Here is a 22,642-nt window from a genome sequence, read left to right as displayed (position 1 = left end):
CAGAGATGAAGACTATATTCCAGACAAAGATTCTGAAGATGAATGTGAAGAAGATGAAGACTGATGGCCCCCGACAAGACAGCAGCAAAACATTACACCCAAAAAACATAAAAAAAACCAAAGCTAGACGATAAAGAAAATGAGTATTCAAGTAAAATAAATACACCAAAGAAGGTACAAGAGAAAAATACGGAAACAGTGTGTATCTCACAGTGTGGGTATGTTGAATGTAATGAAGATGATGTTATAATAAACTAAGAGAAAGGCTTGTTGAATGTGCTTTTTATGACATAAACGAATTCTATAATATATAAATAATATGTTGACATCATTAATATGAGTATGTACTAACTATAAGTCTTTGATATTTATAAGTTAACATTTGACGTGCAAAATTTAAAAAAAAATATAAATAAATGAGTATGGGTAAACAATAAGATGTTTCTGGTATATATGTGTCCGATGGTATGTTGTATCTGCCACTTTCTATCAAATCATTTATTACTGAGTAATAAAATGTCCCTTTGTCCACCCCTGCCACCTATCTCCACTGCGATGAATATCTTATGAGCATCGACGACCGCTTGTAAAATAACAGAAAAATATTTTTTATAATTGTAGAAACTAGATCCTGTATTTGATGGACACTTTATTTTGCAATGTTTTCCATCTATTGATCCAATATCTGTTGGTTTTGATGTAGGATACCGAGTATTTGGGAGAGGATATAATATCTTTTTTTTTGTTTCGTTTTAAACTATTTACAGGTGTAGTTGATATAGGTGATGGAGGTTGTAATATATTTGTATCCACTTGTTCTACGCTGTGTTCTTCCTGGGTTCCAGATTCGTGTGAAATATTATCGTGTAAATCGTTTCGTAAATTGATAATTTCCTTCGGTATTTTTTTTATCAAAGACTGGTATTTTTTAACCCTTTTAGCGGCATGCGTCTGTGGGAGCATTTTTATTTTTTTGGAAGTCTCTTCGAAAATAGTCTCTCATGTGTGTCCATTTTTTCTTCGCCTCGGCGCCTCGCCGCTTTGGCGGCGCCAAACAGTGCCGAAATCACTTCTAGAGGGGACGGAGGCGCTTGTTACCGTGCGCACCTTGTTTACGAGTTTCTCGCTATTACATCATGGCATAGACTAGTAGTGGTTCTATATGTACAAGAAGTAAAACGGACGTGTGGTTAGTAGGACAAACTTTGCCTGCTTTGTTAGAGACAAAACTTCCTTCGACCAAAGAAGTATTACAATTGTTTTTCTACCATAAAATCGAAGAAAGCAAACTGTCAGTGCTTCTGCGGAGTTTACTGCTCTCGAAGTCTTGTCTGTATGGGAAAAAGCAAGCATACCTACTCGGAAAAAACAGCACGTGAAAGAAAAAATACTGAAACACTTTAATCAATGGCAATCTCTCAAAAAAAATAAGGAAAATAAGAAAAAGCGATCCGAATCAATGCAAGATAAAGAAAAAACATGGCAGATTACACTTGAAGAACTTTTTGACACTATGAAAACAATGAAAATCGAGGAAGATAAAAAGTTTTTGCTAGCTCAAAGACAGAATCGATCTGGAAAGATTGGGAAATTAAATAAAAACCATACGAAGAAGGTGCTCAAAAAACAATGCAGAACAGACCGATTAAAAAGCTTACAAGAGTGAGAAGAGGAAGGACTGAAAAGATTAACGGAAAAATGTCTTCTAGCATCCTCATCCACGTCACCGTCTTTAATGTGCAGCAGCGAGGATGAGACTTGTGTCGTTTCACAAGAAAGGAATAATCTAATAGATGAGCGTTTAGCTGTAAGTCTCGATGTAGCCAAATTAAGTGATAGTGATAAGTGAAGTGAAGTAGTGACGGATACATAATTGATACGAGTATTTTGTGTTGGATGTAAAACGTTGTCTATGGTATAAAAAAAACACTTCCCTCTCCTCTACTGACAGCCGACATGCCGTATTGATATATTTTACTTATTTGAATAAAATAAATATTTAATACTAAAACAGATAGTATTATTCCGCACATTCCGTTAGGTTATGGGCTCAGAAGCTCTTTTCAGCCAGATCGGCACAGATTAGCTAAAATAGTCAAGTTTTATACAGAAATAAAATTAGTAAAAAATGACGGAAGGAATTCCGAGAATACTACCCGAATTTACAGGGACCAATTTTAGCACATGGCATTTCAAGTTATATCTATTTCTACAGGAAAAGGAATGTTACGAAGCAATCACAGAAGATTTAACTAAAAAAGATGTAACAGAAAATTTCAAAAAGAAGGATGCGAAGGCCAAGAGTCTTATTGTGTGCACTCTAAGTGTCAAATATTTAGAATATGTGCGGGACGCCACTACAGCCGCACAAATGATAAACAACCTCAGAAAGGTATTTGAACGTAAAAGTACGCTATCAGCTTTATACACAAGAAAAAAACTGTTGAATTTAAAGTGCAGTGAAAATGACAATTTACAGGATCATATCAATAATTTTGTCAATTTGGTTAGAGAGTATGAGCGAAATACAAAAATGGATGAACAAGATACGGTCCATATTCTACTATTATCGGTGCCAAAAATAAAGGATAAAGGACGAGGTCAAAGTAGAGGAAGAGGTCAATATAGAGGACGAGGACAGAATACAGGACAAAGTCAGAATGTCAATTCAAATACAGGATCAAGAGATAAGAATTCATTGAGTTTTATAGCTACAGAAGAAACAGCACTCACATCAGAATAATAAAAATATAGTATTTGTAACTGATTCAGGAGCAACATATAATATGATTAGGATTTGGGTTTGGATTATTTAGGATTTGGGACAGAATCTAATGCGACAACAGCACAACAGCGTTGCTTAGAAGAACTAACATTAATTAAGCACGACAGTCCGACGACAAGTCGACAAGAAGTAACACCGGCACCTGCTCAATACATAGCAAAAGCAAAATCGATCTGGGATCACTTTGAAAATAATAAGGCCAGCTATATTGCGACATCTTCCAGCACAACGGAAAATATTATAACTTTAAGACAATTCCTAGAATTGCCGCTGCTTAACGAACCAGCAATCCTTTATTATATTGAAAAAGCATGAGAACAAATAACCCGGAATTATACCAGTTACACTTGAAATACGCGTGTATACCAACTACCTTGGTTCCCTCTGAGAGAATCTTTTCCAAAACTGGTATGATGACTAATTTGAGAAGAAACCGGCTTCTGCCATCTGAATCAGATAATATTTTTGAATGCAAATTGGAAACTGCTTGGAAATGTAAATAAATAAACATAGATTCTCGACGCTTATTATCTTTCTTATTACTTCTATATTATTATATTATGCTCATATTTAAATTCGTTGATTTATTAAAGTACTGTCTAATAGTTATTATTACTTTTATTTTCATTATCAACTATGGTATCTATAAACTGTAATCAATTTTAAACCGACTAATTTTTTGACCACAATTTAAAAAAAATCCTGTGTAATCGACCATAATTGATCAATAGTCTATTATTGATCGATTACTATTCGGCACATAACTACTTAGAACTGATTGAAAAGATTAAGAATGAAGAAGACCCTGAAAAGAAAACTACATTAATTACTGAAAAGAGAGTTCACTCGTTAAGGGCAAAAGCCTTTTTTGAGAAGTTAAGAGACATATCTGACGGACTTAAAATTATTACATTTGACTGCCAAGAAACTTACCCTTACCAAAGCTACGTGCTAGTGGAGGGTTCTTCCCAGCCTCCACTTGCAAACGAAATAATTTTTGTTTATATTTGCACAGTAAACCAATTTGCTAGAAGACTCGAATCTAGTAGCATCATCTGTATGTCATTGTCTTACAGCAACTGCCAAAAGTGGAATACATACAATTCGTTTGGTCGCCGACGGCTGTAGCGGCCCAAATAAAAACAGTATTGTGGTTGGTGCTTGCGCTAAGTAGCTATTAAAAAATCCAACCATCAAAACGATTGAAATTGTCTTTCCAGTGACGGGTCACTCGTATATGCCAGCTGATAAAACATTTGGAATCATAGAAAAAAAACTTAAGTTAGAAGTTATTTTACATCCTAACGATATATGAAATTATATCGGAAACGTCTACAATTGACAACATTTCAAATCTTTAAGCCGTGGTTTTTTACTATTTTAAAAGTACTTATTTAAATAGGAAACACGTATTTTTGCTTGTCAAGATTTTTCCAGCAGAAGTTACAAAAAATATTTTTTGAAAAGTAGATTCTGCCATTGATAGAATGAAGGCAGTATAATGTAATGTAGGTACTTTTGCATGCGTATTTAAAATAATAGCTGCTTGGTATAGTCTGTGGGGATATATCATTGTCATTAAAGTCATCATTCAGCGTCTGTTTGTGATATTTTTGGTTAAATTATTAAATTCCCGTTTCCCAATTAATTAATAAAAAATGAATGTACAACCACGTAAATTAGATCCTCTCATTTCTTGTGTTGGAGCTAGTTCTTGATGTGCAGGGATCCAAGAATAAAATGCTTCACGATTACTGAATTTAACTGGTTTATTACGTCAGTTGAAATAGTACAACATTTATGTGGCGCGTGGACGCGATGTAACGCATCGCGCGCAATGGTCGATCGGCGAGTGAGTGAAGATGGCGGCTCGGGCCGAGTTGACTTGACTCAAGCCTGCACACATCGATGCTGACCTCACCGCTACTACACCAGCTGTTCCGGCTCCACCAGTACCGGTAGCCTCACCTTCAGCTGTTCCTGCGACTCCGCCTGCTGCTCCTTCTGCTCCGTCTACTATCACTGTTCTTCCTTCTGCCACTACTCTTACTTCTTTTTCAGACTCACGCAAACCCTACACCACTAGGACAGGTCGGATAGTCCGCTTTCCTAAGCCATTCGATCTCTGACCTTCTTCTTTCCGGGTTTTCTTTACTCCGTAGGGGGGTGGTGTGGCGGCTTGACAATCGTGAAAACCGTCGGTCAATCAGCGGTCGATCCCCGCCCGCGCTCCCGCACACACACGGGAGAAAAGTTAGACAGTACGATATAAGAAGTGGAAAAAGGAACTGGCTAAATGTGTGCGCTATTTATGGTGGATGAATGGTTGGTTAGTTTAGTAGTTAAAATTAATGGTGAACTGTGGGAGATATAATTAAACGTTTTGGACGTAAAATTTGTGTTGTGTATTGGAACGTACCCTACTGAACGTGACAAGAAAAAAAAGCAAAAAAAAATCTGCAAAGCAAAGAGGGATTCAGCGGGCTCGAACCGCTGCTCATCCCCAAAAACCCAATTCGTCATTAACAATCCAAACTGTACCTAACTACCTAACCTAACCTAACTTGGTGTCAGGACATGGAGTTGATCAAAATGTTCCAAAATGTGAACGTGGAACGAGCGAAGCATGTGCGTCAGCTGTTTACGAAGCTATAATTTCATGGAATTTGAGCGATAAAGTAAAATGTTTGTGTTTTGACACTACTGCTGTAAATACCGGCTTAAGAAGTGGAGTATGCGTTCTTTTGGAGCGAAAAATGGATAAAAATATGCTTTGGTTTGCTTGTCGTCACCACATAATGGAAAATTTGTTGTCAGCTGTAATAGTGGATCAATTGCTTGCCCCATCTAGTGGCCCTGATATACAATTATTTAAAAGATTTACGAACAATTGGAACTGCATTGACCAAAGCGAATTCAAAACAATAACAGATGACCCTGAGGCAAGAATTCTTGCAGAAGTGGCCGCAGACAGAATTTCTTTTGCCATAAAGCAACTACAAGTACATCAACCTCGAGATGACTACAGAGAACTGTTGAATCTCACTATTATTTTCTTAGGAGGTGTTCCTGAAAAAGGCATTTTATTTAGAAGACCTGCTGGTCTACATCGAGCTAGATGAATGGCAAGAGCCTTGTACTGTCTGAAAATGTATATATTTAAGAATCAGTTTAAGCTAACGAAGAAGGACGAAAAGGCTGTGATAGAAATATGCATTTTCACAGTGATGATTTATGTTAAATATTGGTTTCAAGCCTCTACCGCATGGTCAGCACCAAGAAACGACTTACAGTTATTAAAAGATCTTAAAGCTTTTGAAAATTTAACAAAAATATAGCTACTGTTGCGCTGAAAAAGATTGTAAATCATCTGTGGTATTTGTCAGAAGAGCTAGTTTCGCTTGCATTTTTCGATGACGAACTTTCAGTTCAAGAGAAGAAAAAAATGGTAGAAGCACTGAAAATTGAAGGCACAGAAGATTGCTTAAAAAGAATAAACCTTGATATCTCACATATCCCCGATAAAAATATAGAAAACTTCGTGAGTGGTAATTCTTTAAGATTCTTTCAGATCCTAGGTATCTCATCAAGTTCTTTGAAAATAGATGTCGAATCTTGGAACGAGGACACTGATTATATTGCTGCCAAAAATATCGTTCATTCTTTGCGAGTAGTGAACGACATAGCCGAGCGCGGTGTTGCATTAATGGAGGAATATAATAAATTAATTACATCCAATGAAGAACAAAAGCAATATTTGCTTTTGTTGGTAAAAGAGTATAGGAAAAAGTACCCTAATACTAACAAGTCAACTCTTATATCTTAAAAATAATTGATTCAAATATGTACATAATATCTTAGTTCATAGCAACAACAATCATTTTGTAATATTTTTATTTCTTGGCTATAAAAATAAATGAATCTAACCAATACAGATTTTGTGATTTTACTTAAAATTCAAACCTTGGTGGCGACCCCTAAATGTCTTTAAAAAAAAATAAAAAAAATAATGAAAGATTTTCTTATGGTATATAATCAAATTATGTAGTGCCCCGCACAAAGAAAAAAAATTTTTTTTCGTAGGAATAAGGACCACCCTAATATATATAGCTGTAGTTGCGAACGATTTGGCTCCGAAAATCATTGAAGTCATGACGTACGTGTCAGGGTCGCGCTGCTTCTCCTCACCCCCTGTCCTCAAGAAAAGTTGCGCGCCCTGATCTTCCTGCCGTATTTTTATTCGCAGAAACATGTCGGCAATGTCCGCTGTGAAGGCCACAGGGCCGCATCTAAACTTGAATAAAATACCTAATAACCAGTTTAACATATCTGGGCCTGATAACAGGTTGTCGTTCAGGCAAGTACCTTGGTATGTGGTGGCCGCATCATATACCAATCTTAATTTGCCAGGCTTATTAATATTGGCAACCAAAATGTGGCAGCCACCATACCGGGTTCACACCCATCGGGCCATCAACTGGTTTCGCGTACCCTTCATCTAGCAGTCGCTGGATTTGTGTCTGTAAGCTTCCGCATAAGAAGAGTCTCTACTTATTTTTCTCTCTATCCCAGCCAATCGTTTTCGGGCATAGTCGTAATTATCGGGTAAATATACCTCTTCTCGCGCCGACTGGGAATGCCAGGATTCTGGGAAATTATGAGAAAAGACCGATTTATTTTATTAATACGATTCCTACACTTTGTAGATAATAACTATATTATGGCCCCGAGAGAAAACTGGCAAAAATAAAGCCCCTACTTGATTATTTAAACAGAAAATTCAAAGCCGCTTACACGCCTCGCAGAGAAGTAAGCATTGACGAATCGTTGCTGCTTGTCAAGGATCACCAAAGTTGGATACAATGCATTCGTACCAAAGCAGCACGATTCGGCATAAAAAACTATGTATTCTGCGAGTCGGTAACCGGCTACGTTTTGAAAATCATTATATACAACGGAATGGGAAAGTCAGTCGGTAGAGCTACATACGGATTTACGTCAGCAACGGCCAAGATAGTTCTTGAGCTTTTCAAGGATTATCTTGGAAAAGGATATAGTTTTTTTATGGACAATTTTTATAATTCAATTGCCTTGACCAGATTTTTAAAGTCGCAAAAGACGGACGTAGTTGGTACTTTAAACCGACGGTGTGTCGACTGTCCTGGGGATATAAAAAATCTCAACGAGAAACGAATGGGTAGAGGCGATGTGGTAAGTCGACACTGTGGTGACGTTTCCGTCGTCGCCTGGAAGGATGTCAAACTGGTGACAACAGTCTCGACTTACCACAACGACGATATGGCTCCGGGTAGTAATTTTTTTTTTTGTATATTTCACGTTTTTTATATGTGGCAGTCCACGTTAAAAAGGTCCAGATGTCGGCATCTAGTTTCCGAGATATAATATTTATTATTAATAATTTTTTTCGACGTTTCGTCTTCAAATGACTGTAAAAAAATTGCAAGTTTTTGAAAAAAAAATTAACCCTACCTATCAATTGACTATTCTAGATAACAAATGTGTAGTTAAATATCAAACTCCGGTAAGTCACACCCCTACTCAAAACTAAACTATGAATGCCGCCAAATTTGAAATTAAAATCTTCATAAGTTAGTTTTTATCAAAACACGGTACGTGCATTAAAACTATATGAAAATAACGGTTAAAATTGTTGATTTATATCATATCCCGGCAAGTCCACTGACAACTGTTTATCAATATCAGGCATGTCCGTATTAGCCAATCAGAGTTAAGCGTCGCGCAAAGATGGCTGCCATTCCGTCGAGTTACCGGGAGTGCAACGCTGCGTGTCCTCTTTTATATTCGTTGTTTTTTGGTAAAAAATGAGTGAAAATACTCCAAATTTATGTGTACTGGATCCTGATAAAGCCAAAAAAAAGCTAACATCAAAATCTCAGCTTAAACTAGCTGAGGAAAAAGAGAAAAGGTAAGTGAAACACCAACACAGTAGTTATGTTCCCATCTTAAACTGTGAAGTACAGGGTCGTACTTGGACAAACTTTGTGTTTCATACATAGGTAATTTAATTTAAAAATTATAATAAAATATCGTTTATTTTAGCGTAATCGAGGACAGGATTCTACAGTAAAAACGTGAGTTTTAGGGTTTAAAGGAGTTAATAATGAGTGTATAATAGTAATAAGTGCACAAGCTAAAAATATTAATCAGGAATGTGCTTCATGTGTTTTACTTACCTAAACTGCTTTGGTGTGTTATTTTTCTTTTGCTTGAAGTTAAATAAGATACTGCTCTGTGTTGAACGCACATAAAAATTTACCACAAGATTTGATTTTTTTGTTTATTTTAAATTAAGCTTTACCTACTTATACGCAGACTTGTAAACGTTATAAGCTTATACATTTAAGTTTTCTGATGTTAAGAATAATTTGTATTAATGTCTCTGGATTAGATTAAAAATTCTTTACTGTCCTATTAGTGTAGGTATGCCTTTTAAGTACCTACCTACCTACTAATATTTTCAGGGGCCAATTCTTGCAAGAATTACTACTAACATTTGCCTGATTTATTACTTGCCTGTGACTATTAATAAAATTTAGCTTTTATGTCTACTTTACAGCTGCACCTAATTCTATTTTTTTCATCTATTTATTAAAAACCTATGAGCTAACAGTTTGCTTGTCTTTTATAGGTATTCAGCGCCCGGTTTACCTAAAAGACCAGCATGTGGACATGACACTAAAAATTTAAAGTGTGCAACTGTTACCTCAAATGATATGTTTCATTTTCATCGAAATTACTACTCCGTTTTAGATAAAATTTATCAAGACAATTTCATTATAAAACACGTGACTGCCACTCCAGTCAAACGCCGACGTCCTAGGAGTAAGACTAAAGAAAATCAGAGGCAGTTTACTATGGTTTATAAAATATATAGCAAGAAACAAAATAAATACGTCCAAGTTTGCAAAATGGCTTTCATGAGTATTTTACGGATAAATAAATCACGTATAGAAGGTGTTATGAAAAGACACGCTGAATCTGGAACTATGGCAAAAGAAAATAGAGGGGGGGACCGAAAATTATTCCAATTTGCGTCAAGAAAAGAAGCGATTCAAAACTTTATTAAAAAGTTTAAGCCACTGGAGACACACCATTCTCGAGGTCAAATTAAAATACGTATGTATTTGTCTCCAGATCTCAATGTAAAAAAAATGTGGCAAATGTACAATGACGAAGCTTTGCCCGGTTACGAAGTTAAAATTGGATATTTCAGAAAAGTATTTAACACGAGCTTTAATATTGGATTCGGATCTCCTAGGCAAGATGTTTGTTCGGATTGTCTTCAATTACTTGAGCGCATAAAATTATCCCGCAATGAACAAGAAAAGCAAGGGTTACGAACACAGTATAGAGTGCACAAACTCAGAGCCAAATGCTATTTTGAAAATTTAAGAGAGGAATCACCGAATCTACAAATACTGAGTTTTGACTGCCAAAAAAATTTGCCGTTACCTAAAGTGCCTGATCAGTCCGTATATTATTCACGACAGCTATATCTTTATAACTTAACCGTAGTCGTTGGTACTTCCAAGGCATCCTTAACACCCGAAAATGTGCATGCATATGTTTGGACAGAAGAACAAGCCGCAAAAGGGTCCAACGAAATATGTTCTTGCGTGTACGATTGTCTGAATTCTCTCGACTTTACCGGAAAAGAAAAAGTAAGATTGGTGGCTGATGGCTGTGGTGGGCAAAATAAAAATTCCATGCTTATAACAATGGCTATGAAATGGCTTTACGATTCTAGAATTCGTTTTCCAAATCTTACTGAACTACAACTAGTTTTTCCTGTCACAGGACACTCTTTCATACCCCCAGATAGAGTGTTCGCGTTGACAGAAAAACAAATAAGACGTAGAGAGAATATTATTCAGCCTCAAGAATACATGGATTTGATTGCCAATCACGCAACAATTCACAAGGTTAAAATAGATGTCCCAATTCTAGATTGGAAGACCGAACGACAAAATAATTTAAAATCTACATTTCACTTCCAAGTCAGCAAGTGTAAGCGTATCATTATTACCCGTACGAGCAGGGACAAAATAGAGGTCACTGGAGAAATATCATACCGGAACAACCTTGGTGGAAGTGCTTCACTATTGAAGAGAGGTAAAAGAATGTACGATATTGATCCCAGTATTCTTGAAAGTGCTCCCTCGGTAAACCCTGATAAATTGGTGGACGTAGAAAAGTTGTTGCAAAAACATTTTGGGCCTCAATGGGATCAAATATCTGAACTACAATTTTATAAAAATATTTTGCAAAGTAATGTTGTACCAATGATTGGAGAGAGAGAAGAGGAAATTATAAACAATTCGGAAGAATATGAGATGCAAGAAGTTTTAGATTTTGTATAAGTGTTTTTGATTTTATTTCTTAAAAATAAATATTTTGGTCACAATAACTGTCATTTTTTATTATAAACTCATTTATTCATAAAATATAATTAGCATGCCCTGAGTACGTCCAGTTTACATTGGTGTTTATCAAACCCAGGTAAGTTTAGTAACTATTTATCAAAAACCGTTAAGTCCACGACAATTTTTTTCAAACACCGGTACGTTTCGCTAATACATATCAATATCCGGTATGTCCAAACTTTTACCCGATTTTCCACCTTTTTTATTATAAATATGTTAGTTTTTAAAATGAAATAGCAAATGTATCACCAAACTGAATAATATATTATCTAGAAAACACTAAAAATGTTTAATCTTTTAGCTAAAAACATATTCGTCCATTTCCCACATTTCACTTAGAGTGGACTTAACGGACTTTGATATTTAACTACACAAATCTAGTCTTAACTCAATACCGCACAACTGGACCCTTTTAGCGTGGACTGCCACACTTGTACTGTATATTTTAGGTATATTTTTTTTTTTTATTAAGATAGTCTGTAAAATTACAATGCATCATAATTAATCGTATTTTTTTATGACTGATTTAGAAAAGGTACCTTTTTCCAGACATGATTGTACATTCCATACAAATATTGATTTATTTTGCTCCCACTTCATTATAAATAATGCTCTCGGAACAGACTGCGGAAGGAAGAGAAGTGTCTCAATGGCTTCAGATCAATCTGTTCCAACAAAAAAAAGCAAGGTTGTTTGTGCTGGAGGAAAAGATGCAGAGGATGTTCGAGCTAATGGCCGAAAAGATTGAAGAATCTCTCCGTGAGTCTCGGCAGCCACCTCAACAGTGGGATGAGTCGGACAAAGATTCTGAATTTGAGAGTAAGCTAAGTCCTCCACGTGAGTATTCACCGGAATCAGAATGGCACGCTCCATCTCTTAGATGACTTAGATGAGTTCAATTTTCGTCTAGATTTAGAGGAGGCCGACCCGGTTATTCCGGAGCCCTCTTTGGAGCTAAGAGAAGAAGGCATAGGATGCCAAAGATTGGGGAGCGCAGGATGGACTAGAATCCGATATGAAGAAGTGAAAAAGAAGCTACACGCATCCCCGGTAATCGACGCTCTTAAGATCAACACCGAACTCAGCAGTGTAGCTCGTGATTTTAGCTGGCTCGGCAAACACGACAGTTTGCTAGGAACTATATGTCATGGGTTGCTACTTCAAAGAAAAGCCATTGCGGAAGAACTTAGAGTGATGGCCAAGGCGTATCTGGCAACAGAAGGAGAGGTTAAAAGGATTTTGGAGGAGTCCAATTTCAAATCATTATCAGATGACTTGCTGCAGTATGTTTGTGCCCACAGAGCTGAGACAATTGAAAATCGGCATAAGATCTTTAAGGCCAAAAATGATACTAATAGGAATATCCGTCGGGGGCTGCTATTAACCCAGCTAAAGTTTTTCTAGTGATGTGAATACAATTATTGAAGAATTGTAGATGTTTAACGACGACATAACATACACTTATGAGTATGATTAAATTTTTGTTGAAATTTCATATAGAAAATGCAGCCCCCGATGGATATTCCTCGGTTATGTATTATGGTAAAATTATTATCTTATTATCGCTACATTTAAGTATATCTTCGAGAAACAGACACGTTAGGAAAAAACTGTAAACATCCATATTCATTGTTCAGGTACTTAAGTATATCTATTACCGATTTCTCGAGATATCAACTCTTTATTAGAAAGTATTTTTAAGTCTATTATAATATTTCGTTACATAATAATTGGGTGCAGTCGGGGGTTTTGAGTTATTTTATTCTTTTTCGATGAGATTTTTACCGTCGTGGGTTTTATTTTGCTTGATTTTTTTGTTATGGTGTGTGTTACGTGGGTAGAACCCAGATTTAAGACGTTTAAACGCTTATTTAAATCCCCGGAAGTTTCGATTGATAAACCAAAATTATATTCCCAAATTTCTCTTTCACTCTGATTACCAAGCGAAATTAGATCTATCTCAGGCGTATTTTCACGTCCCGATAAAAGAAAGCCACAAAAGATACCTATGCTTCTCGTACGCAGGGCAGCTGTTCCAGTTGACAAGTCTTCCGTTCGGCCTATCGAGCGCACCTCTGGCCTTCTCTCGTCTCACAAATTGGGTTGCGAGAGTCTTAAGATCGAGAGGCATCCATGTATTAGTTTACCTGGACGACTTTTTGTTCGCTCATCAGGATCCTCTTGTGCTCGAGAATCACGTACAATCAGCGATAAGGTTTCTACAACATCTTGGATGGGCTGTAAACCTGGAAAAGTCTATAACAAAGGCAATCAATTGCATAGAATTTCTAGACATCATGTGGGATACGATAGCAAACCGAAATCTTCAAAGCATTCTAAAAAATCCTTGGTGGATAGGAAAGCTAGGGTTGGCTGCCTAGGTCACCCCTTTGGGACGGCTTTTCACTCACATTGACCCACGTCGCCGTATTGCGGAATATGTTCTAATAATAATAATAATAATAAAAACACTTTATTGCACACAAATTCACAAAACATTTACAGGATAAACTTATTCTAAGGTGGGCAAAGGCGGCCTTATCGCTAAGAGCGATCTATTCCAGACAACCTTCTATGTCCTTGTATGTTATAACTTATAACGAACCCGATTCGGGGAGTGAGCTAGAAGGTTACGTAAATGAAGACGAAGACGATAACGACGACGACGATGTTAGGCTAAAGGACTTATATGACGACGCTGAGCGACTAAGAGCAGTAGCTCACAGTCTGCAGGAACACGTAGACTTAGAAGGTCAAGAGGTCGCAGGCGAGGACCGTAGAGACAGAGGCGATGATGTAAATACCAACTTCGAGTGGTCCACTGATTTTGAGAATTTTAGAGCTTTTCCAGAAGTGTATATACGAGATCCGGGTCCATCAAACACTGAACAAAACGGTGTTGATATTTTCATGTCAATCTGGGACGAAAATATAATGGATTTGATAGTGAGAGAAACGAATTACTGCGCGTGGCAGACTATTGCTGCATTATCCGAGCATGGGCGCATTTCGAAAACTCTTGATAGCTGGTATGAGACTACGGTAGCGGAGATGTACCGATACTTTGCTATTTTGATGTTTATGGCTATAAATCCTCGGAGTTCCTTAAACGAATATTGGGCGACGGGAATTTTAGGGATGCCCGAATTTCGATCCCTCAAGTCCAGAAATAGGTTCCAGATGATATCCCGGTTTCTACATTTTGTGAACAATAAATACGTTACACACGACGTCCCATCACACACAAAATTCTAGATTAAGTAAATTAAATTCATCTTTTTTGGGGTTATGTATACGTTTTTACAATAAAATACCAGATAATATTTTGAATTTATCAGAAAATAAATTTAAAGCTCATGTGAAGCTTACTTTATGTAAAATAGCTTATTATAAGACTAATGACTACCTAAATGATATAAATGTCTGGTATTGAATGTGTTCCTCTAGTTATTAAATAATTGTAATGTATACCCTCATTGGTTTTTGAAAGATGTGTTTCTGTTGCAGATTCTTGTCATTTCTTCTCCTCAGCCATAACACCTTGCGAAATGACGTAAATTCAAAAATGTTACATTTACCTTCAACAAGTTTATCCATGATAATTAAGATGAATAAATGATTCTGATTTCTGACTCAACCATGCATGTGTTTTCGTGCCCATCCATGGGTTTTCGTCGGCTACTGCCAAAGTTGTGCTAAAGCTCATGGCTGGTTTTCTGGATGTTGGCCATCTGTTAGTGATGGATAACTGGTATAACCAGATACTCCTAACTAGATACCTCAAACAACGACACACTGACGTCATTGGTACACTAAACAGGCGGAGACAATATGTACCTGCTATCATAAAAGATGTCAATGATCGTCAAATGCGTGTTGGGCAGAGAGTGAGTTGTCATTCAGGTGTCATAGCAATTACAACCTGGAAGGATGTGAAGCTGGTGACTGTAATATCAACTTACCATTCAGACGAAATGGGGGCGGGAATTAGAGCGGGGCAAGAACGAGACAAGCCGATCTCCGTTGTCGACTATAATAAATATCTCAAAGATCAGAAGCTGTCCATGTATTTATTAGAGCTAAAACGGGGAATAAAGTGGTACATAAAATTCTTTAGACAGCTCCTCAATACCAGCATTCTAAATGCTTACCGTCAATTTGCCTAATTTCGCCTCTGAACCATAACATCGCCTATTTTAAAGAAAATCAAATTTTACCGAAAATTTGTAACACTAACCTAAACGAAAAACTACCAATTACAAAAAAAATATTTATTCCTGGCAATACTTTTGCGATCAAAACGCAGCTAAGTTCACTTCCCTGGATGACATATGTCGTGGAGCATTTTATCAACTTGAAGAAATCTTCTTCAAACTTTTTGGTTGCTGTTATAAGTTTAACCTTTACTGTTGTAAGTTCTTCTAAGGACACGCCTTCTGTCTGCGCACGGTTCGTGATGTCGGTCGCTGCAGCACAAAGTTGTTTGAGTTGCTCGTCCCGTAACGAGAGGCGCTCCTTCATTAACTTATCCAGTCTTCTGGAATAAGACGAAAAAAAGCAGGAAAATTTCAGAGATTTGACTTCTATAACAATAAGCCTCATTTTGCGCAGATAATGTACATAGGTTACCTTTCATTTAACGTAGTTTACGTGTGAAATACTTATCACTAGTCATATCTTGGGTCGGTAAATCCTGTATGAACTCCTTACGAGTTCCACAATAAGTCGGCTCTGGGAAGGTTCGGCCCTCTATGACGCCGTCTGTAATACGTATTTAACGAAATAATAAGGATTTCTTCATTCCTGAGCATGAATACCGAGAAATTCGTTCCAAATATACAGCTTCATTACTCCCTTACCGCAAAATGGACAGCGATTTAGTCGTATCTATTATGTCGTTGATATTCTCGTATTTATGAATAAAATTTTGTAATACGCAACATGATTTTACTATACTATGGCCAAATTGAGTGACACATCTAAAGGGCGATTAAAAATTTGCCACTTTTTGGACATTATTCCAAATGCACATTCTACGTACATATCTTCGAGCTCTGGTTAACCGGTAATTAAGAACTGATTTAGTTGCATCAAGTTGTTGACCACTAAATGGTCGTAGTAAATTGCAATGTAAGGCGAATGCTTCATCGCCCACAAATATATAGGGTAAATCCAAATTAGTATTGGGCAAAGTCTGAGGTCGTGGTAAATTAAGTGTGTTATTTATTAGACCTCGCCAAAATGCTGTTTCTTTAAAAATCCTTGAATCACAGTCTTTGCCATAAGCTCCGACGTCAATGAATATAAAATTATAATTTGTGTCAACTACAGCCATAAGGACGATAGAAAAGAAGTGCTTGTAATTTAGATACATTGATCCACTTTTATGTGGCTTTATGAGTCTGATATGTTTTCCGTCTACAGCGCCAAGGCAGTGCGGGAAATTAGCGTCATTTTCAAAATCTTGAGCTATTTGAAGCCACTCTTCTTCAGAAGGCATTTTCATGTAGTTCGGTGCGAGCTCTAACCATACGAGGGTGGATTGATAAGTTTCCGGCCTGACCAAGAAAAACAACGTTTTTAAGATTTTTTTTTATTTATTTCTCAACATAATCTCCTCCAAGGCTGATACATTTCTCATAGCGGTGTTCTAGTCTAGTAATGCCATCTCTATAGACTGATTTGTCAAGCTCCTCAAAATACCCATTTACAGCTTCGATTACTTCTTCATTGTCCGCAAATCTCTTACCGCCAAGCCATTTTTTGAGGTTAGGAAACAGAAAATAATCACTTGGGGCTAGGTCTGGAGAGTAGGGAGGGTGCGGCATCAATTCAAACTTCAGATCGTTGATTTTAGCCATCGCAACGATTGATGTGTGCGCTGGTGCGTTATCGTGATGAAACAAGATTTTTTTCTTCGCCAGATGAGATCGTTTAATTTTCACTTCGTGGCTCAAACGTTGCAATAAGTCTGCGTAGTATTGACCAGTGATAGTTTTACCCTTTTCAAGGTAATCAATGTATATAATACCTCTTGCATCCCAAAAAAACAGTAGCCATAACCTTGTTCGCCGAAAAAATTGTTTTTGCCTTCTTTGGAGTTGGTTCCCCTGATCCAATCCACTGTTACCACATAGCTCCCTATCTATCATGTATATTTAATAAATGTGTAGACAATGGTGTGTTTCCAGATTTAATGAAGCACAGTAAAGTCATTCCATTGTTTAAAGCTGGTAGTACTTCTGACCCTACTAATTTTAGACCAATATCTATACTACCCACGCTTAGTAAAATATTTGAAAAAATTTTATTACTGCAATTACTTCAACATTTCAATTTAAACAATTTAATGTCTAATAAACAATTTGGTTTCACAAAGGGTCGCTCAACAACCGATGCTGGTGTTGAGTTAATAAATCATGTTTTTCAGGCTTGGGAGGAGTCCAAAGATGCTATTGGTGTCTTTTGCGACCTTTCCAAAGCCTTCGATTGCGTTTGTCATGATATCTTGATCGCGAAACTTCGTCACTATGGAATAACTGATAATGCCATCGCTCTTTTGGAGTCATACCTTAGTGGCCGCGTTCAGAGGGTTGATGTGCATGGCTGCAGATCGTGTGGATCTAACGTCACTATAGGCGTCCCGCAGGGCTCAATTCTAGGTCCATTTCTATTCCTAGTTTACATAAACGACCTACCTAGTCTTGTAAAACATGAGGTGGTGCTGTTTGCAGATGATACCTCCTTACTTTTTAAAGTAAAGAGACGACAAGATTCCTTTGACGATGTAAACAACGCCATTTCAGAGGTAGTGGATTGGTTTACTGTAAACAACCTGCTACTTAATGAAAATAAAACAAAATATGTTTATTTTACGTTATCGAATGTTAGTAGGCCCCTCGATTCTATTATTGTAAAAAATAAGGAATTGGACCTCACGGATACTGCTGTATTTTTGGGAATTACTTTGGACGCTAAGTTGCAATGGAGTCCTCATATTGATAAGTTGTCCAAAAGGCTCAGCTCAGCAGCATTCGCGGTCAAAAAAATTCGTTTAATAACCGATGTAGAAACCGCGCGATTAGTTTATTTTGCCTACTTCCACAGTCTAATGTCGTACGGCATCTTGCTGTGGGGTCATGCTGCAGATATGAACAGCATTTTTGTTCTGCAAAAGCGAGCCATTCGGGCGATTTACAAATTGGGACCCAAGATGTCACTTAGAAATAAATTTAAAGAAATTAATATTTTAACTTTGGCATCACAATATATCTTTGAAAACCTAATATATGTAAAAAAACATATAGGATTATTTGCAAAAAATAGCGATCGGCACATTGTTAATACCAGGAATAAAAATAAACTTGCTTTACAAGTCAGTCGATTACATAAGATTACTAAATCTTTTAAGGGGCAATGTATACGTTTTTACAATAAGATTCCCATTGACATTCAGAATTTGCCTTTCAACTGTTTTAAGACAGTAGTTAAACAAAAACTTTACAAAAAAGGTTATTATAAAGTTAGTGATTATTTAGAAGATATGAATGCATGGGATTAACTGTCTGAGAACTGATATTAGGCAGCTAAATTACTCAATTGTATACCAATATTTTATGTTTATTTTTATTTTTTTAAAGAACGTCTAGGGCCCTGTGCCGAGGTTTTTCTTGCAGCTTCTTTTCCCCGGCTATACAGGTTGTGAGAAGCTGCAGTAGTTTTAGGCGGATGAGACGTTCGTTATGTAAAATTGACGATTCAAAGTGTAACTATGTTACCTACTGAATAAAGATATTTTTGAATTTGAATTTGAATTTGTTTAGACTGTTCTTTGGTTTCAGGAGTGTAATGGTGGACCCAAGTTTCGTCAACGGTTACGAATCGACGCAAAAATTCTCTTGGATTACGCTTATACAACGCCAAATTGGCGGTAGAAATGTTCTTTCGAATCAATTTTTGGTCGACTGTTAGCAAACGCGGCACCCATCTTGCACAGAGCTTTTCCATATACAAATGGTGGTGCAAAATATTTTGTACACGTTCATATGACATCTTACAGGTCTCAGCTATCTCACGCTTTTTTAATCTGCGGTCTTTCAGCACTATTTGATGGATTTTTTCGATCATATCTGGAGTTGTGACCTCAATGGGGCGTCCTGAGCGAGGCTCATCAGAGGTGCTCACACGACCCTTTTTAAACTCGGAAACCCACTGCTTAACGGTTGAATATGACGGGGAGGATGTCCCCAGTGTTGAGTCCATCTCTTCTTTAATTTCCTTCGGCGTTAACCCCTTAAAAATAACACAATAAAATAAACTATACTTATGTATTAAGATAAAATATTTGTATTTTCAGGTAATTCAGTAGTGAAAAAGTGGAGAAATGTGAAAGACTCCTTTTATAAATATTTAAAAAAAAAAGAAAGATGCTTCCAGATCCGGCTCTGCATTTTTAAACCTTTCAAAATATCATTACTATGATCAACTATTATTTCTAACCAAAGTGTCACAGAACGCCACGGACGGTAGTTTAGACGTACACGAAGAATCTATCGCGAGCATGACTTCTACTAATGATGATATAATACCTGAATCGTCTCTCTATGTTCCTGTCAACCGGAAGCGAAAAGCAGAACAATTGGATGATTTTGAAAAAGAAACACTAAAAGCTCTCAAAGAGCCAGAGAATCGCCATATGAACTTTTTAAAGGTATTTTGCCATCTATAGAGGATTTTACCGATCTTCAGACTCTCACGTTTCAGAGTAAAGTATTGCAAATAATCACAGATATGCGTTATGGACAAATTTATCCACAATCTTCGTCCTATCAGCATGAAGAAGCATCGTCGCATGGGTATCAAACCAAAAATTATCAAAGTACAAGTTCGTTTAATACAGTACAATCAAACTCTAACTATATTCCATCTCCAAGTCAAGTGTCTCAAGAAAGCGATCAGACGGAGTTTGATTTTACAAGTTTATAAGTAATAATGTTTCCCTGGCATTGATTTGAAAATTAATAATAAAGAAGTGCAAATAATAAAAGTTTTTTTTATTACTTACCTTAAAGTGATTCCTAGCATTTCTATTGGCTCCACAGGATTTCTCATATTAGTATACTGTTTCCGTATATGTGGCTCTAAGGCTACCAATAAACTTTCGAAAGTGGGCACACTCATTCGAAAAAAAATATAAAACCTCTTTTCGTCTAAGACCAACTCTCGATATTCTTTAAGAAAAAAAAGGCCGTCACTATTTCTTAAGGTAATAAATGGACTGATCCAGTATCTTCGTGTGCTTCTACGTCGATTTCGTCGATGGCGAAGTAATAATAGCAGCAACACACGTCTTTTTCGATACATTGTTTATTGTAGACTGTCGTCAACTGGGCAAGCCAAGCCAAGCCTGTTGCGGTGCCGCAGCGGCGACGTAAGAATAATGCGACGCCGCACTGCTCGTGTGGCCGGTAGTGCGGTGCGGAGTAATGCGGTGCGGTGCGGTGCCGCGCCGTGTGGCCTGGCCCTTAGTGAACCGATAGCTGATAACGTTAACTCTGACGTCATTTTAAACACTATTGACCAACGGATAAATGTGCCTAATGATAATGATAATAATCTAAATAGACAAAGAATTGCATTCCTGCCTATAAATGCAAATGTTCAAGAACTCGATTTTTTTTCCGCGTATTACAGAAAATGATTTGGTGACATTTTCATTAGGATCGTATCAATTAAAATTAGCAAAATCATACTGTGCAGAACATTTACAAAATGGTCTGTACACTATTGAAGTAGCCAGAGATAACGTACTCGGAGAAATGCAAACATAATAATATGCCTCCAAACGTTTGTTATTTCTGTTATATTTAATTAACCTGGATGAAGTCGGACTTAATACAATATCGCAATACTATTGCACCTGCCTAACAGGAAGGCGCACAGTGGGAAGCTGTGCTCATATATCTTCTATAGTTTGGTACCTTGGTATAGGAAGGCATGAACCGTTCAATCCTCCAGCTGCACACTTAATGGATATCATTATGGACAATACTATGCATTAATATAATTATAAATAACACGTTAAAACTTATTATAATCAATAAAAGCTGTAAAGATATTGAGATGAAGTTTCATTTTATTTGCTCATAACGTTTTTCCCACAGCGATTCGAGACTTGCCGCCATAGTAAAAGTTGTAGAAAATAAAAAAACCTTTCCAACAACATATCGCTTAACGTTATTGGTCCATAGGCCAGGGTCCATGTAATTTTGCCGGTCCTCCTTTAAGTGGCCAATTAAAAATGAAGTAGCTAGATACCAAATTGTGAAAAAAGTTAACCCACCTGTTATCCAGTCTAATAGCAGACGTGTAATTGTACTTGAATTTAAGAAACCTTTAAAAAAGTTCACAATAGAATAAGTTCTGAGTAGGACCTACGTGACTTTATTTTATGTAAAACTGTAGCGTTAAATTCCAGGTCTTATATATATCAAAATATTAAATAAATGTTCCTTCTCTGAATACTGTGAGACTGATATACCTACCTAATGTTAAGGTAAATATTAGGAGTTAAGTTTCACTCGACTTGGGCTCTGTTTACTTCAAGGGCAAATAACTGCACCTAAGATAAGAACATTATCGATGATCAACTAATAATGTCGAAGCCTAGTCTTCAGAGTTGCAGTGATGAGGACAAATCTGTCACTAACCAGCTATCAATCAAAGTCATATAGAGACGAACCTGGTGACCAAATACCAGCAAAGGTAAAGTCCATTTCTCAGAATGTTTCTCTGTCTCCAACTGATTTCCACAAACGCGTAATAGGTACGCTGTCTATATTATGCACCAAAAGGATTATGGATATACTTTTACCGTCACGTAGTTGTTTAAAAGATCTAAAAAGGAAGACAGAAGGAATAAACGAAAGTAAAGACAAGAAAATAATTATATTAGAAGAAAAATTATTAACAGAAGAAGAAAAGTTAAAACCAGTGTCGTAAAAAAAAACCAAATTGATTAATAAGGAAACAGAAGAAACAAACGGAAATAAAAACAAGAAAAAAGTTAAAACCGATGTTCTCGACATCAGATAAAGAAAACATGTCAATGAATAAGAAATCTATCTTGATGGGTAATAATTCTGTAGAAGATTACATCTTAGTAAGATTCGTTTTAAAAAAAGCTAAGCTAATTACAGAAAACTGTAAGCAAGGTCTCAGCGTAAGTTTTCTGAGAAAAGTAAGAAATTACTTAGTGTGGCCGCAATACAAAAGTACTTTTAAAAAAATATATGTTCAGTACAACTTTTTTAAATTAAAGAGACTTCTGCCAGACCAGGCAGTAAGCTTATTGACTGTACTGTCTTCTACAGTACAAAACCTTCTATTGACG

At 36.7% G+C, this 22,642-nt stretch overlaps 1 protein-coding gene across 2 annotated transcripts; it reads left to right on the top strand.

Moving 5' to 3' along the window:
- The first annotated feature begins 7,591 nt into the window (after positions 1-7,591).
- On the top strand, positions 7,592-11,535 carry LOC126381200 (uncharacterized). Of its 2 annotated transcripts, XM_050030717.1 has the most exons (3): positions 7,592-8,732; positions 8,867-8,898; positions 9,456-11,535. In XM_050030717.1, exon 3 carries the CDS (start codon positions 9,541-9,543, stop codon positions 11,185-11,187), a length of 1,647 nt encoding a protein of 548 aa, XP_049886674.1. In that variant the 5' UTR covers positions 7,592-8,732; positions 8,867-8,898; positions 9,456-9,540; the 3' UTR covers positions 11,188-11,535. The 2 variants fall into 2 exon arrangements, with proteins under 2 accessions (XP_049886674.1, XP_049886673.1); XM_050030716.1 differs by having other exon boundaries at positions 8,867-11,535.
- The last annotated feature ends 11,107 nt before the right edge of the window (positions 11,536-22,642 follow it).

This window comes from Pectinophora gossypiella, unplaced genomic scaffold (genome assembly GCF_024362695.1).
Source record: "Pectinophora gossypiella unplaced genomic scaffold, ilPecGoss1.1 Pgos_39, whole genome shotgun sequence".
In the NCBI taxonomy this organism is placed as follows: Eukaryota; Metazoa; Arthropoda; class Insecta; order Lepidoptera; family Gelechiidae; genus Pectinophora; species Pectinophora gossypiella.
This window is presented reverse-complemented; position numbering and strand designations above follow the sequence as displayed.

What these genes read in the sequence shown, in the direction of transcription:
- LOC126381200 (XM_050030717.1), top strand. Translation starts at nt 9,541, where the DNA reads ATGTTTCATTTTCATCGAAATTACTACTCCGTTTTAGATAAAATTTAT.